Raw genomic sequence first — 20239 nt, 5'->3', positions numbered from 1 at the left:
ACTTAGTTTCGTACTGTTAGAAATAAGTGATAGTCCTGATCTTTTATTTCTATTCTTTTGAGGGAAATACTGATAAGTCGGGCTTACATTTCATCCTGTTTTCTCTACTAGGGGATAATGAAGTGGCTGATGTCAGATCAGTAATTTTTCTTTTACCTTAAATGTTCTGCTTCAAGGAGGAGAGGGTTAATAATTGCTGTATGTAGAGTTTTCATAAACCTCATGTATGACCTTGTATTTCCCAATTCTGAGGGATAAATGGAACCCTGGAATTTTGTTGATGAGCACTTTAAAATGCAAGTAATAAATACAATGAGAGTATATGAAGTGCAGGCTATGGTGAATGTACCAGGCCCCAACCAGCATAGTAAGGCTTGAGAACACTCTGGCCTTGAAAACTTTAGTTTCAGGATGGGCCTGAGTTGTAATTTTCAGCTCCAGCTCTTTACTTACTGCTCATGGGAGTTGTTCTGGCTTGGGTCCCGTCACCAATATATAAACAAGCCTTGGAGGACCAGACTTACAAAAATGTTGCGCAGAAATGCGTTTTGGCACAATTATGACAGTTGTGTGCAGAACAGGTATCTACAAAAACAAATGACAGCGGTGTGGTTGCAGTTACATGCACCTACCTTTATGTGTGAATATGGTGGGGGTAATTATATGTGCACATTAATCACACCCACATTCTTGTATACATTTTTAAAATGTGTGCCACTCTAAATATCTGTTCCAAAAGCGTAAAGGTGGTTCTCCCTTTATGCAGTATCTCCATATATATTTTATTTGAACTTGGCTCTTTGTATTTGTCCTTTTGAAAAACCTTACTGTGCAAGTCCCAAATTGGGAACTAGGGCATGGTTTACCATGAGCAAAAGAAGTGTGCTCTAGTGGGTAAGGCACCCGATTTTAACCTGAGACTTGTTTTCTGTATTCAGCTGTACCACCAACTTCTTGTGTGACTTTTTCTTTGGTGCCTCAGTTTCCCAGTTGGCAAAATAGGACTAATGCTGCTTACTCCTCTTTGTAAGGTGTGTTGAAATTTATCAGCCACTTTTCATCAATACATTTAGCCTTTATTACCGGGGTGCCTTTTCCAACCTTTCAACCCTAGTGAGATGAACAAAGCCTTCCCCTACCTTTTAAAGATCCTGTTGGTACTGTTCTTCCTGAAAATATTTTCGAAGTTTAGAATGTGTATTGCTCAAACCATACAGCTGTTTTTTGTAACAATGCACAGAAGGCGCTATGATGATGTAGATATTTAATAATAAAGAAGAAAATTAAAATATAGCACTAGGTAGACTGAAGGAAGGCTGGATCAGTGCAGAAAGCAAGAGAACAATAAAACTACTATAAACATGTAATCTTTGACCGGAATGTTATTTATAGGGATCAGTGGAAGCTGATGGAATGATCTGAAACTTCTTTTTCTTAAGCCTTTTTCCATAGGCAGTAATTTGTCATGCGGCAGGTTCACAGAAGTTTCCCATGCCGGAGTGCAATAGCGACTGTTTTTATATTATGATAATAGAGGCCTCCGTCAGGAATCTTGTGCTAGGCACTGCACAGGCATGCATGAGGAGACAGCCCCTACCTCATAGTTTACACAATAAATTCTTTCCTCCTTCCCACTCAGACTGCTGATGTGACTCTCAAATCACCAGTCTCTTGGGAACTATAATTTTTTTTAAAAATAGCTTGTTATCACAAAAGCCTGTGTTCTTGGACACATGCCTGCTCTTTGTATAATGCAGCTAATCAAAGGTGACTCTAAACAAACAAGAATAGCATGCATGATGTGTGCTTGGTTGGGCTGTTGCTGTGTGTTATACTCTTTCTTTAATTGCATATCAAAAGCTGATAAAGTCCTTCAGAAAAACATGTTGTTTCTTTTAGCAAATGCCTGCTTGTAATGTGTTGGGGGCAGCTGCATATGCTTCAGAAACCGTGGACAGGCCTGCTAACTATAGTTTGCTCAGCCTTTATTAAGGCCCCCCCCAAAAGGCTCCTTGTGTTTTGAAAGAAAACAGGATTAAAATAGCCTAAGAGCGGTAGGGGTGGGGTAGGGAGGTTGGATCAGGCAGCTGCAAGTGCTCCTTGTTTCTGTGTACTTTCCATTTGCCTTTTTGCTCCCTCAGCTGACTGGCTGGCTGAGCACCTTGGGGGAGGAGGATTGGGTGGCCCACGCATCTGCATTGGTTCAGGGCTGGAAGTGTCTATTGGAGAAAGTAAATACAGCATGTTTTCTTCTTGGAATCCTTGCACAACTGGAACAGGAAGTGATTGTTTACAGTGCAGGGGGAGAGGATGCTATGGAAAACATTTCCACCCAAGCTATATTCCCAGCATGTATCTCTTCAGAAGACTCAAAGTTGCAGAAGTGTACCAGTCTCAAAAAATGAGGAGCACAGTTATAAAAATAGCTGATTATACTACACACACACACAGTCCTTCTAATCTAGTGCTTTGCATATGATTTGCTTTTTGTGACATATCGCCCTTGCTTGTTGACATTGGTTGTATGATCGTGGATGTGATCTTGTGGAGTATTCCACCACCCCTTGGGTCATATACCCATCATTTATTTTTCCCCTTTTTTAGTGTTCTTAAGACTAAGGTTTAATTTTTCCACAGATTTCCTTTGTGTTCATAACAGCATGCCAGACTGTTTTCAACTATAATCCTGGGAGTGATTCTGCATTTTTGGACTGATGGATTCTGACGGGGAATCCTGAGTGATTGGACAGAGGTTCCCAAAGCCATTTTGGGGTAACCCTGAGAGACTTTTGGAAATGAACAGACATTACATCTCTGCTAACAGCTGGACTTACAAATGCTGACGCACCTTTTATATACTTTACCTGCTTTAACCTCTCATATTTCATTTTTCTTAGCTAATCTTTAGTTTAGTTTACTAGAGAAATTGGCTGTCAGCATTGTCTTTGGTGTGTGATCTGGAGCATCCGTTGACCTAGGGTGAGTGACCAAACCTTTGGGGTTGGAAGGTGAGGGGTTTTTCAGTTTTAGTAACCTTTTATAATGAAGTCCAGTTTGTCTGAATGGCAGGATGTGCTTGAAAGCCTAGGGGGGACCCTCTGTGGTTCCATGGTAAGGCTAATGTAGTAATCCAGGAGTGCATGCTCGTCACTGGTTTGGTAAAATCTAATTACAGAATATACCACCAGTTTGGGTGTCTCCTCTGTTTTCTGCCAGCCTGACCTGAGTCTGGCACTCTCAGTTCTGAGCTACATAGCAGACAGCATGACAGAGGCAATGGACCAACTTCTGTTGGTGAGAGAGACCAGCTTTCAAGTTTACACAGAACTCTTCTTTGGGTCTGGAAAATGTACTCAGAGTGTCACAGCTATATATAAGGTAGAACAGATTCTTTAGCATAAGTAGTTAAAACAAAATGTGAAGTGGCCAGTTAACACCTTTTTAGTGACAGTAGGAGTGGCAGTTCATGATAGATCAGCTCTTTCCTTTAGACTTTTCTTTCCAGACAACAAATTCTTTAAGACACTCACTATCTTAATAAAATACATTTAGTATTTTCTTTGCTTTCTGCCATTCTGCCTCCCTCTTGACAGCTTGAAAACATCATTTCTTCTTATTTAGTTTGTCAGTTTCCCTTTGGATGGCTGTGGCTTGAACAGAATGGCTCCCACTTACAAAAGTGTTGAACTTGTCCCTGTATGTAGTCTTGGTCCTGTATGCCCACTCACTGACTCCAGCAGGGTGTCTGCACATACGGGACTTGCAGAGTGAGGCCCTGAGAATTGTTTGTTTTGCTCGTGAAAGGTATTGGCGTCTGAAGGCCTCCAAGCCAAGGTACAGCATCAGTGCAAGCTTCTCCCATGCACGCTGGCAGGGCAGCCTCAATCCTGGTCTGCAGGGACCACCCTTTAATGATGAAATATTCAATCTCCTTAGCCCATTGACTCCTTGGTGCCTCTGCTGAAGCAGCCAGTGTGGTTACCATATATAGTTGAGGTGTACGCTTGGAAGAAGGACCTGAAACTAGTCCACCCTTTTTGGGTCAGGACAATTACAACACTGAAATTTCAGATTTAAATATCTGAAATAATGAAATTTGTGTTTTTTATTTTTTTTTTTAATCCTATGACCATGAAATTGACCAAAATGGACTGTGAATTTGGTAGGGCCCTAGTCATAGGACAAAAAGGGTGTGTTTGGGTTGCAGATTGTTGTAATGGATTTATGGTTTATTACATTACATCCATTATTACAACAGTCTGTTGGTCCAATAAAAGATATTACCTCATCCGGCTTGGTTCTCTCACATACATCTTGCAGGGGGCAACCAGAGCAAGGTGATAGCCACATCAACAAATCACATCAGACTTCCTTAACCACATTCTGTGCTGTGGGTCACATGTTCCCATCCCAGATCCATTTCTCTGGCTGATCATCAGCCTTGAGCATTGGGAATTCAAACCCTTCTTTTATTTTTTTGGTGAAAAGGCAATTGTTGATACTGGAAGCAAGTAGGGTCAAATTCTGCCCAGTGTGGAGTGGTAAGGATTCTGCTAACCGGGACAGGTTTCCCCATGGTGAGGTTCAAGGAGATGGCTTGGAGGAATGGTGAGTACTAAATGTAGTTCTTCTGTCTTTGAATTAGCTTTCCCTTGCTTTATATATATTGCACATGCGCACACTGAAAACTGCTATAGAGAAATAGCTTGATTAGCTGGAGCAAGGCTCACTATTACTTTCAGTTTAGGCAGGACCTTAGTTGAGCACAGAGTTTTAAACCACACATGTTTTATATAGATCTACTCATAGCAGTGACGATGGAGGTTGTCTCCGCCACAGTTTAATGTTGTATGATGCGAGGTTGATTAATGATGCTAGCAAAATACTGAGTACAAGGAAAAACTAAACAAATCTCTCTCATTCCAGTTAAATCAATATCCATGTTCCAGAAGACTGTCTAATAACAAGAGCATAGGACGCAAACTACAAATATGACTGCCAGGAAAAATAAGTCTTGCATGTCTGTCACGTCTTCTTCTTGGGAGGCGTATGTTGCTGTCAGACAGATCTACTGCTCCAGTGACTCAGCAGCAGAGAAAAAGTGATCCAATGAATGGCTCTAGGCTAGGAGGCCGGAGGCATGGGAACTGTTTCTGCCTCTGCTACTGGCTTGGTGTGCGCCATAGGAGAAGTGGGATCACTTCCTGTCTGTTTCTCCATCATGGAGACAGATGTCACCTCTGTAAAGCATGGTCCATGGATGAAAAGTGCTGTATAAGTATATTGGTGATCATCAATTGTACAGAAATTATTTGATGCCTTTTGTGCTCAGTAAGATGGCTTAGAGATGTGTTGCAAAGGCCAAAAAAAAAAAAAAAAAAAAGAGAGAGTAAACTTGAAACTTAAAGGCTGGATTTTTCAGTGGTTTCCCCAGAATAGGCCCTGCAAATGTGTACATGCAGTCTGGCATATTTGTGTGCAAAGCAAATAGTTCTGATCCTTTCTAGGAATTACCAAATGTGAGTTTTTGCATATGTGGATTTGAGCTCGTGTGTGCTTAAAATGTTGCCCTATAAATGAAATGGTTTCTTTGTCCATTAGTTATAAGCTGTCATAGGCACTGGGCCTCTGTGCTACTGTTTGTTTTGCTCTTGATACTTGGTAAGTTTTTTAAAGCTGTCTGTTTGGAAATGGTTTTCTGCTTTGAAGAAGTAACTTAATTTTATAAATATCTTGAAAATAAAGAGACTGAGGAGCAGGCCAGCAAAAGCTATAGGGAGGCACTTGCAGATGACAACCTTTGTCTGTTTTTCAGGGAGGGAATTGGCTCTTCCTATTTCAAGAAAAGAGGAGCAATGATGATGACTAAGTAAAAGCCCAGCTAATCTGTACCCAGAGCACTTTTTTGTAAATTATCCAAACCCAGTTCAAACACTACGTGGAGACCATTAGCTCTTGTCATCCCTGCTTAGCAAGATGGGCTGGAGATGGTGTGTTCCAACTTTGGTTTTCCAAACATTTTGTTGTCTTGTTCCACAGCCCATCTATGTCTTAAGCTTTCTTTGCTCCCCACTTTCCCATGGGAAGCAGAGCTGTTTGCCGCACAGATTAGTTCCATGTTGCCTCTTGTGCTGAGGTGTGTGGGGATTTGGTGAGAGGAATGAATGTATATATTAGGAAAAATCTTTCTGGTTGAAAATCTAGTGTTTTTTACCTATCTGAGCATCACACACTCATCCTTTTCCTAGGATGAGCCTAGATGCTTCCAGCTCTTTGCTGGCTGATTGCCAGCACTTGAAACTAACCAAGGGGAAGGTTTATATTTTCAAATCTTGATCCATGTCCCTTTCAAGTCAATGGGAGACTATTTATTTAATTGCTGAGAATCAGGACTCGTGATGCTTTCACTACCACCGCGTGCCCTCCTGTTGTTTTCTGCTCTTTTACTCTTTCTTCTCCCTTCTGTTTGCAGTCTAATCACTTTCCACTGAGAAGGGTAATAGCCACAACTGGATGATGGATCCAGTCTGTACCTGTTTCCCTTCATTCATCCCTCCTGATTTCAGGCTGCCTGACTCATGTGGCAGCGTTTTGTAAATTGCTTTCTGCAAAGAGGCAGGTGAGTGTTTTCCTCTGGTCTCCAGTAACTTATCTAGGTTCAGCTTTTATGTGGTTGTGAGAGAAAAATGGAGCAGTAAAGCTTCAACTACACTGAGCAGATGTCGCTTAGCCACAACTTAGTGCAGAACCCCCGAGGGGTAGATTGACTCCTTTTCAGAGGTATATTAATAATAATGACTGCATGTTTCTGTAATTCGTCACAACTAAATGGATCCAGAAGTGCTTTTCAGAATGTACTGTCTCTGTTCATATTTTAAAATCATACTGGAGCATACAATATTTATCTGGCTTAAATTAGTTGTAGGGATTTTGTGTTGGTGTAAAAACACAAATATACGTATAGTGCCTGTGTGTATTCTGTATATGCTGTTAGGGAGAATACGTGATGGAATGGGGTGGGACAATGGTTATAGTGACATGAGTTTGGGTTGCACGACTTATTTGTGGCCTGGCTCATTACACTGGTCTACAATTTTTGAGAAGTAGTCTGCTTCAGAGATAAAATGTGGTATTTATTATGTATTTTGATGTGCTGAATTCAAATATGACAATTAAAACAACTGATTGGCTACTGTTTCTAAGATATTTAAGTTTTTACATTTTATGTCTATGTATATTGTGTAGATAGTAGAGTTTTAATCATAAATTGTAAACCTAGGTCTTTTCATGTGTTTATGGTTGCTTTACATGATAATATTTCACCTGTCCTGTTTATGTAACACTTTAAAAATCAGCAAAAGGGTTATATAAATAAAATTTATTATGAAACAAAAGGCAAAAAACTATTATGTACATAGTTTAGTCCTATTCAGTGTCTACTCGGCGCTTCTTGGCTTGTCTCTTGTATTCATTAAATGGAGCATCTCTTGTCACTGTCCAGCAATAGTCTGCAAGCATTGATGGGCTCCATTTGCCCTGATAGCATTTCTCCATTGTTGCAATGTCCTGGTGAAATCGCTCGCCGTGCTCGTCGCTCACTGCTCCGCAGTTCGGTGGAAAAAAATCTAGATGAGAGTGCAAAAAAATGTATCTTTAGTGACATGTTGCAACCAAGGCTTTTGTATGCCTTGAGGAGGTTTTCCACCAACAACCTGTAGTTGTCTGCCTTGTTGTTTCCGAGAAAATTTATTGCCACTAACTGGAAGGCTTTCCATGCCGTCTTTTCCTTGCCACGCAGTGCATGGTCAAATGCATCATCTCGAAGAAGTTCACGAATCTGAGGACCAACAAAGACACCTTCCTTTATCTTAGCTTCACTTAACCTTGGAAATTTTCCACGGAGGTACTTGAAAGCTGCTTGTGTTTTGTCAATGGCCTTGACAAAGTTCTTCATCAGACCCAGCTTGATGTGTAAGGGTGGTAACAAAATCTTCCTTGATTCAACAAGTGGTGGATGCTGAACACTTTTCCTCCCAGGCTCCAATGACTGTCGGAGTGGTCAATCTTTCTTGATGTAGTGGGAATCTCTTGCACGACTATCCCATTCGCAGAGAAAACAGCAGTACTTTGTGTATCCAGTCTGCAGACCAAGCAAGAGAGCAACAACCTTCAAATCGCCACAAAGCTGCCACTGATGTTGGTCATAGTTTATGCACCTCAAAAGTTGTTTCATGTTGTCATAGGTTTCCTTCATATGGACTGCATGACCAACTGGAATTGATGGCAAAACATTGCCATTATGCAGCAAAACAGCTTTAAGACTCGTCTTCGATGAATCAATGAACAGTCTCCACTCATCTGGATCGTGAACGATGTTGAGGGCTGCCATCACACCATCGATGTTGTTGCAGGCTACAAGATCACCTTCCATGAAGAAGAATGGGACAAGATCCTTTTGACGGTCACGGAACATGGAAACCCTAACATCACCTGCCAGGAGATTCCACTGCTGTAGTCTGGAGCCCAACAGCTAGACTAGAGCCAATCAACAATTTTAAGCATCATTTTCGTTCTCAGTGACCCAGAATTAGTAGAGTTTGACTACATTTATTTCAGAAGCATTTTGGCTGTAGAGCAGTGTTATTTATGAGCAAAGCCACAAATGTAGGTTTTCCACCGCTAAACATTAAAAAATCACGTCTGGCCCCCAAAATAACAAGATTGGCTTAAAGTCCATGAGACGCTAAGAAAATTATTGACGTTCTGGTTTTTGAGCTCTTGGGGCGCATGCAAGTCATCTCAACCCCCCCCCCCCCCAGGCTTTTCTCCACAGCCTTGAGGGCTAGAAAGTTACTTATGTGTCTAAAAATGAAATTGCATGAGAATCTCTGTTTGTTTGACTCCAGGAGCTGATTTGACCAGTCACATGACCCCTGCTCCCTAAGTGCTTTTGCATTGATTGCAGGTCCCTGTGACCCTGGCAAGCCCAGAGACAGGGTCTGTGCATCCCATTGTAGCAATAGGTTCAGAATACTCAGTTTAAAAATAACTGATCTCCTCCCAGTGTGTCTGACAGCCATCAGCAAATGAAAATGGAAAGAATTTAAACATCCAGATTTGATGCTCCCTATTTCTGGATGGGCTTTTAACTTCATTTTTATTTTACACTTCAGTCAGTTTAGAAAATGGAAGTACAAGTCACTTTTAAATGTTTGTTTTAGAACCCGTCTCCCTTCCCTTAGCACAACACTGCTGCTTTAGGATTCTCTGCAGAGGGAGCAACCTACACTTTTTTTTTTTTCTTCATTGAAATTCAATCATTCCTTGAAAACACTTTTTTGTATCACCCCTGCATTCCAGCCCTGCCCTGAGCTGGCATTGTCCTCTTGCTTGTTCTCTGAATTACGTCATTTTGTGCACTCTGCAGATGCTGCTAAAGCAGCAATTGGAAGAGAAATAAGCCATTTTCCTCATTTATGTAATGTTACAAGAATATTCCTGGCTTCCAAGGGGCTCTAGCAATAAAATCTCACCTAGCAGAAGCAATCAGAAGCTTGTGTTCATCTTGTTGCCATGTTGAACTCTTGTGCCATGGAGCTATCCAAAGGTCTAGCCTCCTAATCATCAATGTATGTGTGAGCAAGGAAACAGGCTGCTCTTTCCCTCATAGCTCATGTGCTCAAGATCTTAATGTTTTGCTCAGCAGTCTCCGTGACATCTGAGTTTGGTGCTTCTCTTGTTGTGCCAGGAGCATTGCAAAGGTGCTGGCATGTCCCTTCAGTGAGAGGCCCAGGGAAGAGGGTGTAGTTGCAGCTCTGATAATGTAAAGGTTTCCGATTTGGTGACATGTAGGTCAAGGCTAAATTGTCTGGGATCCTTGCATTACTCAACTGCAGTTAACGAATACTGCCACCTGTCTGCAGAAGTCTGATGTCATTGCTGCTTTCACCCAGTGGCTGCTGTCCTTAGCTGACACATCTTTCCACTCTGCCCTGTGAAAACTCATCCAAACGCCTGTTAAACAGGTGTGCTTTATACTGTACCCTGAAGCCTGGTGAATTGGCAGAGGAAAGGGCGCTGCACTGAGCAGACCCTGAAGCGATCTGTTCCAGGAACTAACAGCAGTCGAGACATGATGGGACATAAAGATAGAGGTGACTTCTTAACTAATCTGCCACTAGACCTTGCAGGCTCTGTAGATTGTGACCACCAGCCCTTGGAATTTCATTCCAAAGTGAAGGGACGTCCAGCAAAGCCCAGCATGAGTGTGGCGCAAAAGCCTGCCTGCTTATTTGGAACGGGCAGCAGCTCCCAGCACTAGCTGAAGCCTCTCTCTGGTGCCCGCTGGGTAGCCCTTGGCATAGTGCATTATCGAGTGACAAAGGCAGGGCTGTGACAGGATCTGGATCGGAGAGGAAAGGCTACAGCCTCTTAGCCAGCTCTATAATGCAGGTACTTACGTGGCCCCTGTCACAACAGTATCTGAGCTTCTCACGGTCTTGGATCTTCTTATCCTCACAACACTCCTGTGAGAGAGGGCAGAGCTGTTCCAATTCAGGCTGTTGCAGAGTGGAGAATTGAACTTGGATGAGTGGAGAATCTCCAATGGCCCAGGTTAGCACCCTAACCACTAGGCCATCCTTCTCTCTGGGCCACCTGCAGAGAGAGCACCACTGTGGCATGCTGTTGCTACCTGGTAACTCAGGAGCAGCAACTGAGATGCATCTTGGCAAAGGAAGGGCACTGCTCCCCTTCCCCGCTGCCAGGTAGAAGGGGCAGCCATAACTCCTGCCTGCTTCTTGGGATATGGTCCCCTGTCAATTAGCATTGCTTCAGGATTGAGTTGAAAGAGACTTTATCATCTCCAGCCAATAAAGAGGGGCCTGAAGTGCACACAAGACTTGTTGTATGTGCTGAAGTTTCTGATTGACTTGGGGTGGGGGCACCTAAGTGCACTAGTCTGACACTGTAATGAAATTATTTACATTGCTTGTCCTGAGGAGTAATAAAATGTCACTGTTCAGAATCTGCCATAACAGAACATTTCTCCTTCTGACTCTCTGATAATCTCTTAGCAACCGATTTCAAAGGGGGACTTGAGTCTTGCTAAATTGGCGTATGCAGCTGCCTGGGGTTGTTTGTAGTATGGCTACACTTGCAGCTGTACAGCAATGGGAGTTACAGCTGTCTTCGTACAGCTGTGTAGGGAAAGCGCTGCAGTGTGGCCACACTGACAGCTACCAGCACTGCAGTGTGGCCACATTTGCAGCGCTGTTGGGAGTGGCTGAACAGGCATTCTGGGATACCTCCAAATACCTCTGGAGGCCAATTACAGCGCTTTTGGTGGCCACACTGGCGGAGCAGCACTGCATCACCAGCGCTGCAATTGTTATACCCCAGGCAGAGCAGGAGTACAGCCAGCGCTGCAGCCAGGGAGATGCAGCGCTGTATGTGCCTTGCAAGTGTGGATGGTGAGTAAGTTGCAGCGCTGTAAAGCCACCACCAGCGCTGCAACTCTCCAGTGTAGCCAAGCCCTGAGTCTCACGCTGAAATAGTGTTGTTTGTGGCACAAATACACTTTGGACTTGATCCTGTATTTGCATGTGCACAACTCCCATTGACTTCAGTAGGAGCTTTAGGTCTGCAAAGAATGAGAACCAGACCCTTTATGTATTTCACTGTGCAGAGCAGAATGTAAGCAGCAATACTGGATGTAGCTCTGTCCTTTGTCACTTGTGGTTCGCTTTCCAGAGGTGCTGAAGCCTGCTAGAATTGGAACACTGGTACTGTATGGCTCCTCCTAACATACTGCATAACCTACTGCAGATCAAAGGGTTTCCTGGTGTGGCAGTAACTTGGGAAATGGAAATGTTACATTGCATGTTTTTGTTTTGTTTTGCAGAAAAGCAAACTCTGAAGAGTGCAAAACTGAAATTGAGAAATAGCCAATCCATTTCTGGGTTCAGTAGTGTCTTTGTCCTGTAGGGTCTGTGGAATGAGTGTGTTGCTAGGGTTGTCTTAGTGTTTGGATAAACATGAATAAACCCAAACATCTTGGTATTTACATTTAGTTTTTATGGGTATAAAAGGGATATTTTTCCCCAAGGGGAGGCACTTTTGGAGTGAAATATCATGAAATGTGGTTGTCTTTTGTGATATTTTCACCATCCAGGAACTGAAATACCACTAGAAGATGACACCCTGCTTTATTTGGCCCCATAAATGGCTCTCAGAAGCATTAATAAAAGCTCCAAAAGATGAAAAACATTAGAAACATAACTGCTTCATCCTGTGCATGCCTGCTGATTGGTGTAGGATGGGCTGTTTAGTCTTTCCTAAGGATGGAGCTGGTGGTCACTCTGTACTCTAAACTATCCAGAGTCTGTGTTCTCCATTGATTGCTCCCCCTATTAGCCTGCCCAGCAGTGTGTTTGGTGGCTGTGTCTGGGGCATCTGTTTTGGTAGTCCCATTGCTTCTAAAGGTACTGAAGGGAATGGGGAACATCCTGAGCCAAAGGTGACTCCGAAATTCTCAAATAAAAATGAAGAATCTGACTTTTTGCCTGTTGCTTTTATTGGAATAAGAGCCACGCCTTGGGGGAAATCAGATTTTGAAGGGCACAGAACTGAAATGGAGAAGATGTTTGTGCAAAAATTTCCTGTCCTTTACCTCTTCCTCTCTGTTTTGTCCTGCTTCAGTAGTGAGATTGGGAGTGAATTCTCTCGTGGCCAACAGAAGGTGCTTGTAGCTATAAGTCTGTGATGGTGACACAAGTGGTTCTTGCCAAGAAGCGTCATTTGGGATGCCAGATTGGGTATAAGTAGGCTGTGACTAGGGTGACCAGACAGCAAATGTGAAGAATCGGGACAGGGGTTGGGGGTAATAGGAGCCTATATAAGAAAAAGATCCAAAAGTTGAGACTGTCCCTATAAAATTGGGACAGCTGGTCACCCTAGCTGTGACATCTAAAACCCTGCCAGCGGGTATCAAAATTGAGGCCAGTTCTTCCTTTGGAGAAGCAACATGGGTGCGTAGATGGAATGTGGGCCTGCAAGGCAGGAAGTTGAAAGTTGAAACCTTCATAAATTAGGACTCAAAATTTGGGCTGTTGCCTGACTCAGAAAAGCGCTGAGCTCTGTTAAGATCAAGGGAGAGGTGTTGGGTGCTCAGTACTCTTGGAAATCAGGCTGGTGGCTAGGTGTGGACTTAGGAGCCTGACTTATACTCCTCCTGAAAATCAGAGTGCCTTGTGGTGTGTCTTAAATCACTTCACCTAGGGGTGTCTCCTCATTTTATGCAGTGGGATAATGCATCCTCACCTCTCAGCGGTGGTCAGTGTTGTAGAAAATTTTGGAGCTATAAAGGGCTGTGGAAGTGCTAAGTGGTCTTCTGTACATTTGGAGCGTGTCTGCCTGTCTTATGGGTCTGCATGTTTGACCCCTGTATTGATAAATATTGCTTCCATTTCTGCTTCTATCTGCAACACGTCCCTCTCTTTCGAATGGATATTGCTTTGTTTTGGTCTGAAACGCCCAACTGCACTGGTTCGGACTCCTTCTCAAAGCTTTGTTCTCTTTCCTTCCCAGTGGATCGTTCGAAAGAGGTGCAGCAGATCCGAGAGCAGCATCCAAGCAAAATCCCGGTAAGTGCCAGACCTCCTCCTTGTGTGTGTGCTGTTCAATTATTTTGACTGAGCAGAGCTGTCTCTTAGAAAGTGCTGTATAGGGCAGAGCCCCTGTAGTCAGTAGCTAAGGTTATAATGCTACTGCCCCCAAGCCAACGCTAAACTGTTCAAAGGACTCTTCTCCCCAGTCTCTTTTGTGTACATGAGCTGCTCAGTGCTAGAGAACCTCTGTTAAGGTATTTTTCCCCAGTTTGAACTTTTAGCGTTCAAAAGTGGGGACCTGCATGGACCCTTCTAAGCTTAATTCCTAGCTTAAATTTGATAGCGCTGCCACCAGCCAAAATATAGTGTTTGGCACACTTTCTGTTCCCCCAAAACCTTCTTTGGGGAACCCAAGACCCAAACCTCTTGGGTCTTAAAACCAGGAGAAATAAACCATCCCCCCCCCTTTCCCTCTCTCAGACTTTCCCCTCCCTGGGTTACCCTGAGAGGCTACACTGATTCAAACTTCTTGGATTTTAAAATAGAGAGGAATTAACCTTCCTCCCCCCGCCTCCTTTTTCCCCACCAATCCCTGGTGAGTTCAGACCCAATTCCCTTGGGTCTTAAACAAGGAAAAAAATTAATTAGGTTCTTAAAGACAATTTTTATTTTTTTCTTTCTTTAATTAAAAGCTATCTCTGTAAAATCAGGATGGAAAATGTTTACAGGGTATTCAGCTCATATAGACTAGAGGGACTCCCCCCCGCCCCCCCCAGCTTGAAATTCAAGTTACAGCAAACAGAGGTTAAAATCCTTCAGCAAAAGACACATTCACAAGTTAAGAAAACAAACATAAGACTAATCTGCCTTTTCTAACTAATACTTACTATTTTGAACATGAGAGACTGTTTCAGAAAGATTGGAGAAACCTGGGGTGCACTTCTGGTCCCTCTTAGCCCCAAGAGCGAACAACGAACAAAACAAAAAGCACAAACAGACTTCCCTCCACCAAGATTTGAAAGTATCTTGTCCCCGATTGATCCTCTGGTCAGATGTCAGCCAGGTTTACTGAGCTGCTTAACCCTTTACAGGTAAAAGAGACATTAACGCATAACTATCTGTTTATGACAACCTCATTGTGAACAGAACAAAGCAATGGCCATTACTGTTTCTGCTTCCTGCACCAGCCTTACTAAAGGTCAGACAGCTGATCAGATCTACAAACTACCTAATTGGCATCCCTGCCTGAGAACAAGACTTTAAAATGCCCTGCTGACCCTTTAACTTGTCCTGGGTAATTTGATGTCCTCTCTTTTCAGCCTGATCAGCTGAGGACAGGGGGAGAGAATCTTCTATTTAAATGAGTTTTGGTCTGGATGATTCTTTGCATCCTCTGCCCCCCGTCAATTGTTTAATTGGACATAACATGGCCTAATAGAACGTACAGGTGACACCCAGGATTGAATGGTATCGAAGTGAAGTGCTGGCCAAAGGCCTTGCTGTTGACACACCAGAAGGTGTTCAAGAGCTGCTTCTGCTTTTTAACTGTCTAGATTTGTCCCTGTTGGATTATGTCCTGGCTTCCCGCATGTTTCTTAGGATATTGTCAACAATTGAAGGGTTCATGTGCGTTCTCAGTCCCTAACTTCCTTTTCTCTCTGGCCTGTCTGAGCTTGTTCTAGCACCGCAGTGGACGTGTCCATCAGTAGGGAGGAATATTCTCTGCTCAGGAGCTACTTGCTGTTTGAACTCCACTAAAACAGGCCCAGCACTGACTTGAATTGGCATTCATGATGCTGGAGCATGTGCCACATGAAAGTACAGGATCTGCTTCTTGTCTGGTTGGCACCTGTCTTTGGATGGCTTCAGGCTTGTGGTTCCGTCTCATCTGAGTTCAGTTCCCAGCTCAGACTCCCTACGTGACCTTGGGCAAAGTCACTGAATCGCTGTTTCTATTGGGGATGCTACTGCTTCCCTCCTCCCACACGTTGTTTGTCTTGTCTACTTGCATGGTAAGCCCTTTAAGGCAGGAGCTGTTTCTTGCTCTGTGTACACCATGCCTGCCGCCATGTGCAATTTCACCCCATATTAATAAAGGAATTGTACTTAGCTTGTCTGTGTGGCATGCTCAAGAATCTCCAAGTCAAAGCACTTCACAAATACTAATTTTCCATCCTACAAATAGGTAAATATCTGTTTTTAAGTGTAATGAGGCTGATGTGTAGAGAGGTTATGTGATTTGCCCAAGGCCACAAACTGGCAGTGGCAGAGCCAGGAATAGAGTCTGGGAAACCTTAATTGCCAATCTTGTGCTCTCGCATTGAGTGAAAAATCCATCTATACAGTTAAACATAGGATGCTTTGGGAGCTGAGCAAAGTCCTGTCACCCACCATGTTGTAACTTACTGGTATTACACTAGCACCTGGAGTCTTCAGCTGAAATGAGGGTTTCGGTTTCAAGTGGGCTGGAGTTGCTTCACACAGCAGGAAATAGAAGTATATTTTCCTCAGCAAAACTTTTTTTGATGATGGAAAGAGTTAACAACATGATCCTCTGTGAAGAGGAGAGTTAGGTTTGTATTAGCATTGCTCCTGAAGGTCTAACCAAAACTAAAGCTAGATAACACATGTCAGGTGGTTCCGATTTACCCTATCTAATGAAGTGCTTGTAGGTTTCTGTGTTGTGTTTAGCCCTTGTAGAAGAAACCTTGGGACAGTGAGTGAACAGGCAGGGTGAATGGGTCCTCCCTTCCTTCTCCCTCCCATCCACATTCAGTCCGAGGTCTGGCTAGGACCCTTGTCACAAGCGGAGAGCACTTTTTACGAAATGGTCTGCTTCCCCAGAGAGGCATTTGAGATGAGCAAGGAGGATCAGATCCGCTACCCTGGGAAATTCTCGTATCTCTTCCCATGACTGCTTTGAACCACATCCCTCTTGCTTAAGTAGTTAAGCTGGTGTGATTTTTTTTTTTTTTTTTTTTTTTTTTTTTTCTCACTATCTGATGGTTGCTATCCTTCTCTAATTCCCACTCTGAGATTTCTCTGGTGAGGTCATCTCGGTATTTCCTCTTGCTTTTTAACAGCACCTGAAGGAGATGATTTGTGGTAATACTCCTGAGGGGGATTCTGCACCAAAAAAATAAAAAATGCAAAATACTGCAAAATTTATTTGTCAAAATAATTCAATATAATCACACCAGTTTCAATTGTTTTGGTAAGTTATTTAAAGTACAATACAGAAAAAAGTCATTAACTATTCAACATTTCCTAAATACATGAAAGTAAAGTTACAAATACTTGGTAACTAATACCCTGCATTCCAGTTGTAGTTTAAATGAAAATCTAGGATTATATTACAGAACATGAAACAACGCCCCCCCCCCCAAAACAAACAAACAAAAAAACCAAAAAATAGAATGGCACTTTCAATTGCTCAGACTTTCAAACATGAAAGTTGTACAGTTTTGCTAATAATTGTCCTGGACCTGGCTGAGTACTTTGGGAAGTGCTTAGTTCTGATTGTCCTGACATTTTATTAACTGCTTGGTAAATGTTTTATTTGCCCTCGGGTGGTTGTTTTTTTTTTTTTTTTAAATGGGTAAGTAAAGTAAATCCTGAGCTGTAAGCTAACCCCATTGTGCCACTTTGGCACAGGAAAAAAGTGAGAGAGCACATATATTCCTAGCTGATTCCCTTACTGTCACTTATAAGGCTTTACATCATTCTGGCAATGTAGGGGCCTTAAAACTTTTACAGGTTTTATGCTCCTGGGGGAATTGACTGAGAATGGGAACAGTTAACTAACAATAGGAACATTAACACTATTGCCAGTGTAGACAAGCTCAGTGTTACTGTGCAGCAGGCTGCCACATTTCTGCCTCAGGGGATGAGATCAGTGAACCATCTACAACAACATTAACAAAATGTGAGGTTTATTTTACAAAACAACTTTCTTTAATTTAAAAATAAACAATTTTCAGTAACATGACACTAATATTTCAGTGTGTTTTTGATTCTCAAGAAGTAACAGACATGTCACTAGGGAGGCAGGCTGCTACATTTCTGCCTCAGGGACAGAGCATTCCTTGTGCATAATAAAGAGACCTATCCCCCTCCATGGCCGGCGAGCCGCATTAGCAAGTGAGAGTCCCTCTCGCTTGTTGGCCAGCCCCGCCGCTCACAGTGATCAATGTCTCCCCAACAGGCACACATGCTCAGGGTCTTTTATGCAATATTTTCCTTTCCCCTCACTCTTAAGCTGTGTGCCAGTGTCTGTCTTGGTCCTCCCCAAAGCAGTCTGCAGGTCCACGATGAAAGATGCTAACTATGTGAATGTAAAGGATTTATGAATAAAGCAATAGAATTCTTCTCAGAAATGCAGTTGGCATACTTAACAAACTGAAAATAAATCCTAAATTGGCAATCCCGCTTGACTGCCTGACCACTCCTTATCAGACCTGCCTAGAAAATGCAGAGTACAAAAGTATTTTGTATCTTTCAGTCCTGGGAATCTCATCTAGCTGCTGAAATATCCTCCTTCAGTATGGAATACAATGACCTTTAAACAGTGTGCATCAGTGCTACTCAGCCGTTCCTAAGAGTGCAGTTAACCCCTGGAACAGTGCTGTTATGGATTCTCTGGCAATTTTAAAATCAGATTGGCTGTTTTGCTCTAGTTAGACTGGAATCAATTCAGGGAGCCCTGTGATATACAACAGTTCAAACACAGCCATCTCTTCTGGCTTTATAATCTGTGGATGAAGTGTCCTATCGAAACTGCTGGCTGGAATTTAATTCACTAAACAAAACTTGGCAAGACAAGGTTAGTACTCTTACACTTGAAAGGTACTAGGGGATCTTTCTGGGCAATAAGTTGTCAGGACGTCAACTTTTCTCATCCAGGAGCTGGTATCAGCAGTACAAGGCTCTCTCAATCCATGCTGGAGCACTAGTTCCTCAGACCTCTGGAGAAGAGTGCCCTCTCCTGAGTCACCAAACCCATTTCCTGCAGCTGCTTTTCTTTGGGCTCTCATCCAAATTCTGATAAGGTTGAATCATGCTTATCTTGTGAGACTGAGAAGAAAACTCTGCAACCATGCACCTCTTCATGGCTGAGCCACAGTTCCATCTCTGACTGTGCTGGCAGGCTGCTTATCTGTCCAAACTCTACTACCAACCCAAAACATCCTTCAGCACTTCCACTGGTTGGGTAGAATCTCCTTCCTCTGGTCCCCTCCAATGTTTTCCACATCAGGCTGCTCACTTATCCCCGTCTTTCCTTTCTTTATGGTTTTCCATACACCCAGCGCCATCACTCCTTGCTGAACTGGCCATGGTCGCTGGCTTCCAAACATATGACCACATGGAATTCTCTTGTGTAAATTCCCTGCAGTCTCATGGAGTCATGGCATGAAGGTCATCCATGGTGGTTGAAGTGAGTCCATCTCCCCTCCCTCCAGCTCCCCTGTGCACAGCTGGGTTCTAGTAGCTGATTTATGGCATAGTGTGGGGTGCTAATGGGATAGAATATTTTTCCTGCTGTTTCCAGAGAAATGTGAGCTGGTCACATGCTACTTTCTCAGAAACTGCACAGAGAGCCCTTGTGGCTCGTGAACTCCAAAGAAGCGTTAATGCATTTTAATGAAGTACTGCCCTTTCACCATTAATCTTTTATCTGCACGGCTGTTAGTGCAGTATGCAGGGAGATGACTAGCAAAGCTAAAAGTTGCTCTTGTCATTTTTGTTTTTGAGGGGTGCTTAACACCAATTGTTCAAGCCTTTTTAATGCCCATAGTCACGTCACTCTGGGCTGTGATCTTGTCACATCTCAAAAGCAAAGCATAGTAAGATTGCTGTTTAGATAGGAAACCCAAGGAAAGCCTGGATTTCTGAGTGGCTACCATCCTATTGGGCTCCTGCCCCAGTTTGGTGTTAGGCAGTGCTTTCATTGGGAAGTGCCAGTTCAGGTGTAAGACAGAGATCCTGTTCACATTGAGCATGATATTTAACTAGGCCTCAGCCCTTCTGCTATTGCACATGCTTCTTGTGTGCTTGCAAGTAGATGCAGATGCAGTTACATAGTCAGGTTTCTAAATGGGAGTGATTGTGGGCCCAGTTAATCGCAATTTTTCACCTGCATTTAATTGTGGATACAAAATTGCTCCAGCAACGTTGGAAGAGGACTCTGAAAATGTAGGCCTGTATCGATAATACTGCATTAACTCTATTGTAAGGTAGTGTTTGGGACCATTAAGTGATGATTCCTTGTACTGAGTCCTGTTGCACTGCAGTGAACCTGGTACTTGACCTTTGAGGTTGTGACTTCCTTGGAATACAACAGGCTTGTTTTTCTGTTCCACTTGAGCAGTAGATGGCTTCCACTGAGTTGGCCAAGCTACTCTCCCTCTGCCCCAATTCATTGTCTTTCTTCATAGACTCTTTCCTTGGGTCTGAGTCCATGCTCCTTAGGCAGCCACTCCAGATTCCAGACATGTTCACAAGAGGCTTGTGGGGCTTAAAATACTTTGAGTGAGCTGCTGTATTCCGCCCAGCATGCAGGTCTGTGACTACAGTAGGAAATCTGCCTCCCAAAGGAATGTGATGTGTATGCCCTGCATAATGCACTGACTTCA

The 20239-nt window shown here is 43.1% G+C and overlaps 1 protein-coding gene across 1 annotated transcript in view; it reads left to right on the top strand.

Moving 5' to 3' along the window:
- Nucleotides 1-857: 857 nt before the first annotated feature.
- The window catches only part of MAP1LC3A (microtubule associated protein 1 light chain 3 alpha), a 30156-nt gene continuing 10774 nt past the window's right edge, over nucleotides 858-20239 (top strand). The window contains exons 1-3 of the mRNA XM_032769667.2: nucleotides 858-894; nucleotides 2985-3008; nucleotides 13588-13643. Coding sequence (XP_032625558.1) covers nucleotides 858-894; nucleotides 2985-3008; nucleotides 13588-13643 — 117 coding nt within the window. The remainder of the gene's footprint in view (nucleotides 895-2984; nucleotides 3009-13587; nucleotides 13644-20239) is intronic.

This window comes from Chelonoidis abingdonii, chromosome 14 (assembly GCF_003597395.2).
Source record: "Chelonoidis abingdonii isolate Lonesome George chromosome 14, CheloAbing_2.0, whole genome shotgun sequence".
Classification (NCBI taxonomy): Eukaryota; Metazoa; Chordata; order Testudines; family Testudinidae; genus Chelonoidis; species Chelonoidis abingdonii.
The sequence above is the reverse complement of the archived record's forward strand: the minus strand, read 5'-3'. Positions and strand labels throughout refer to the sequence as shown.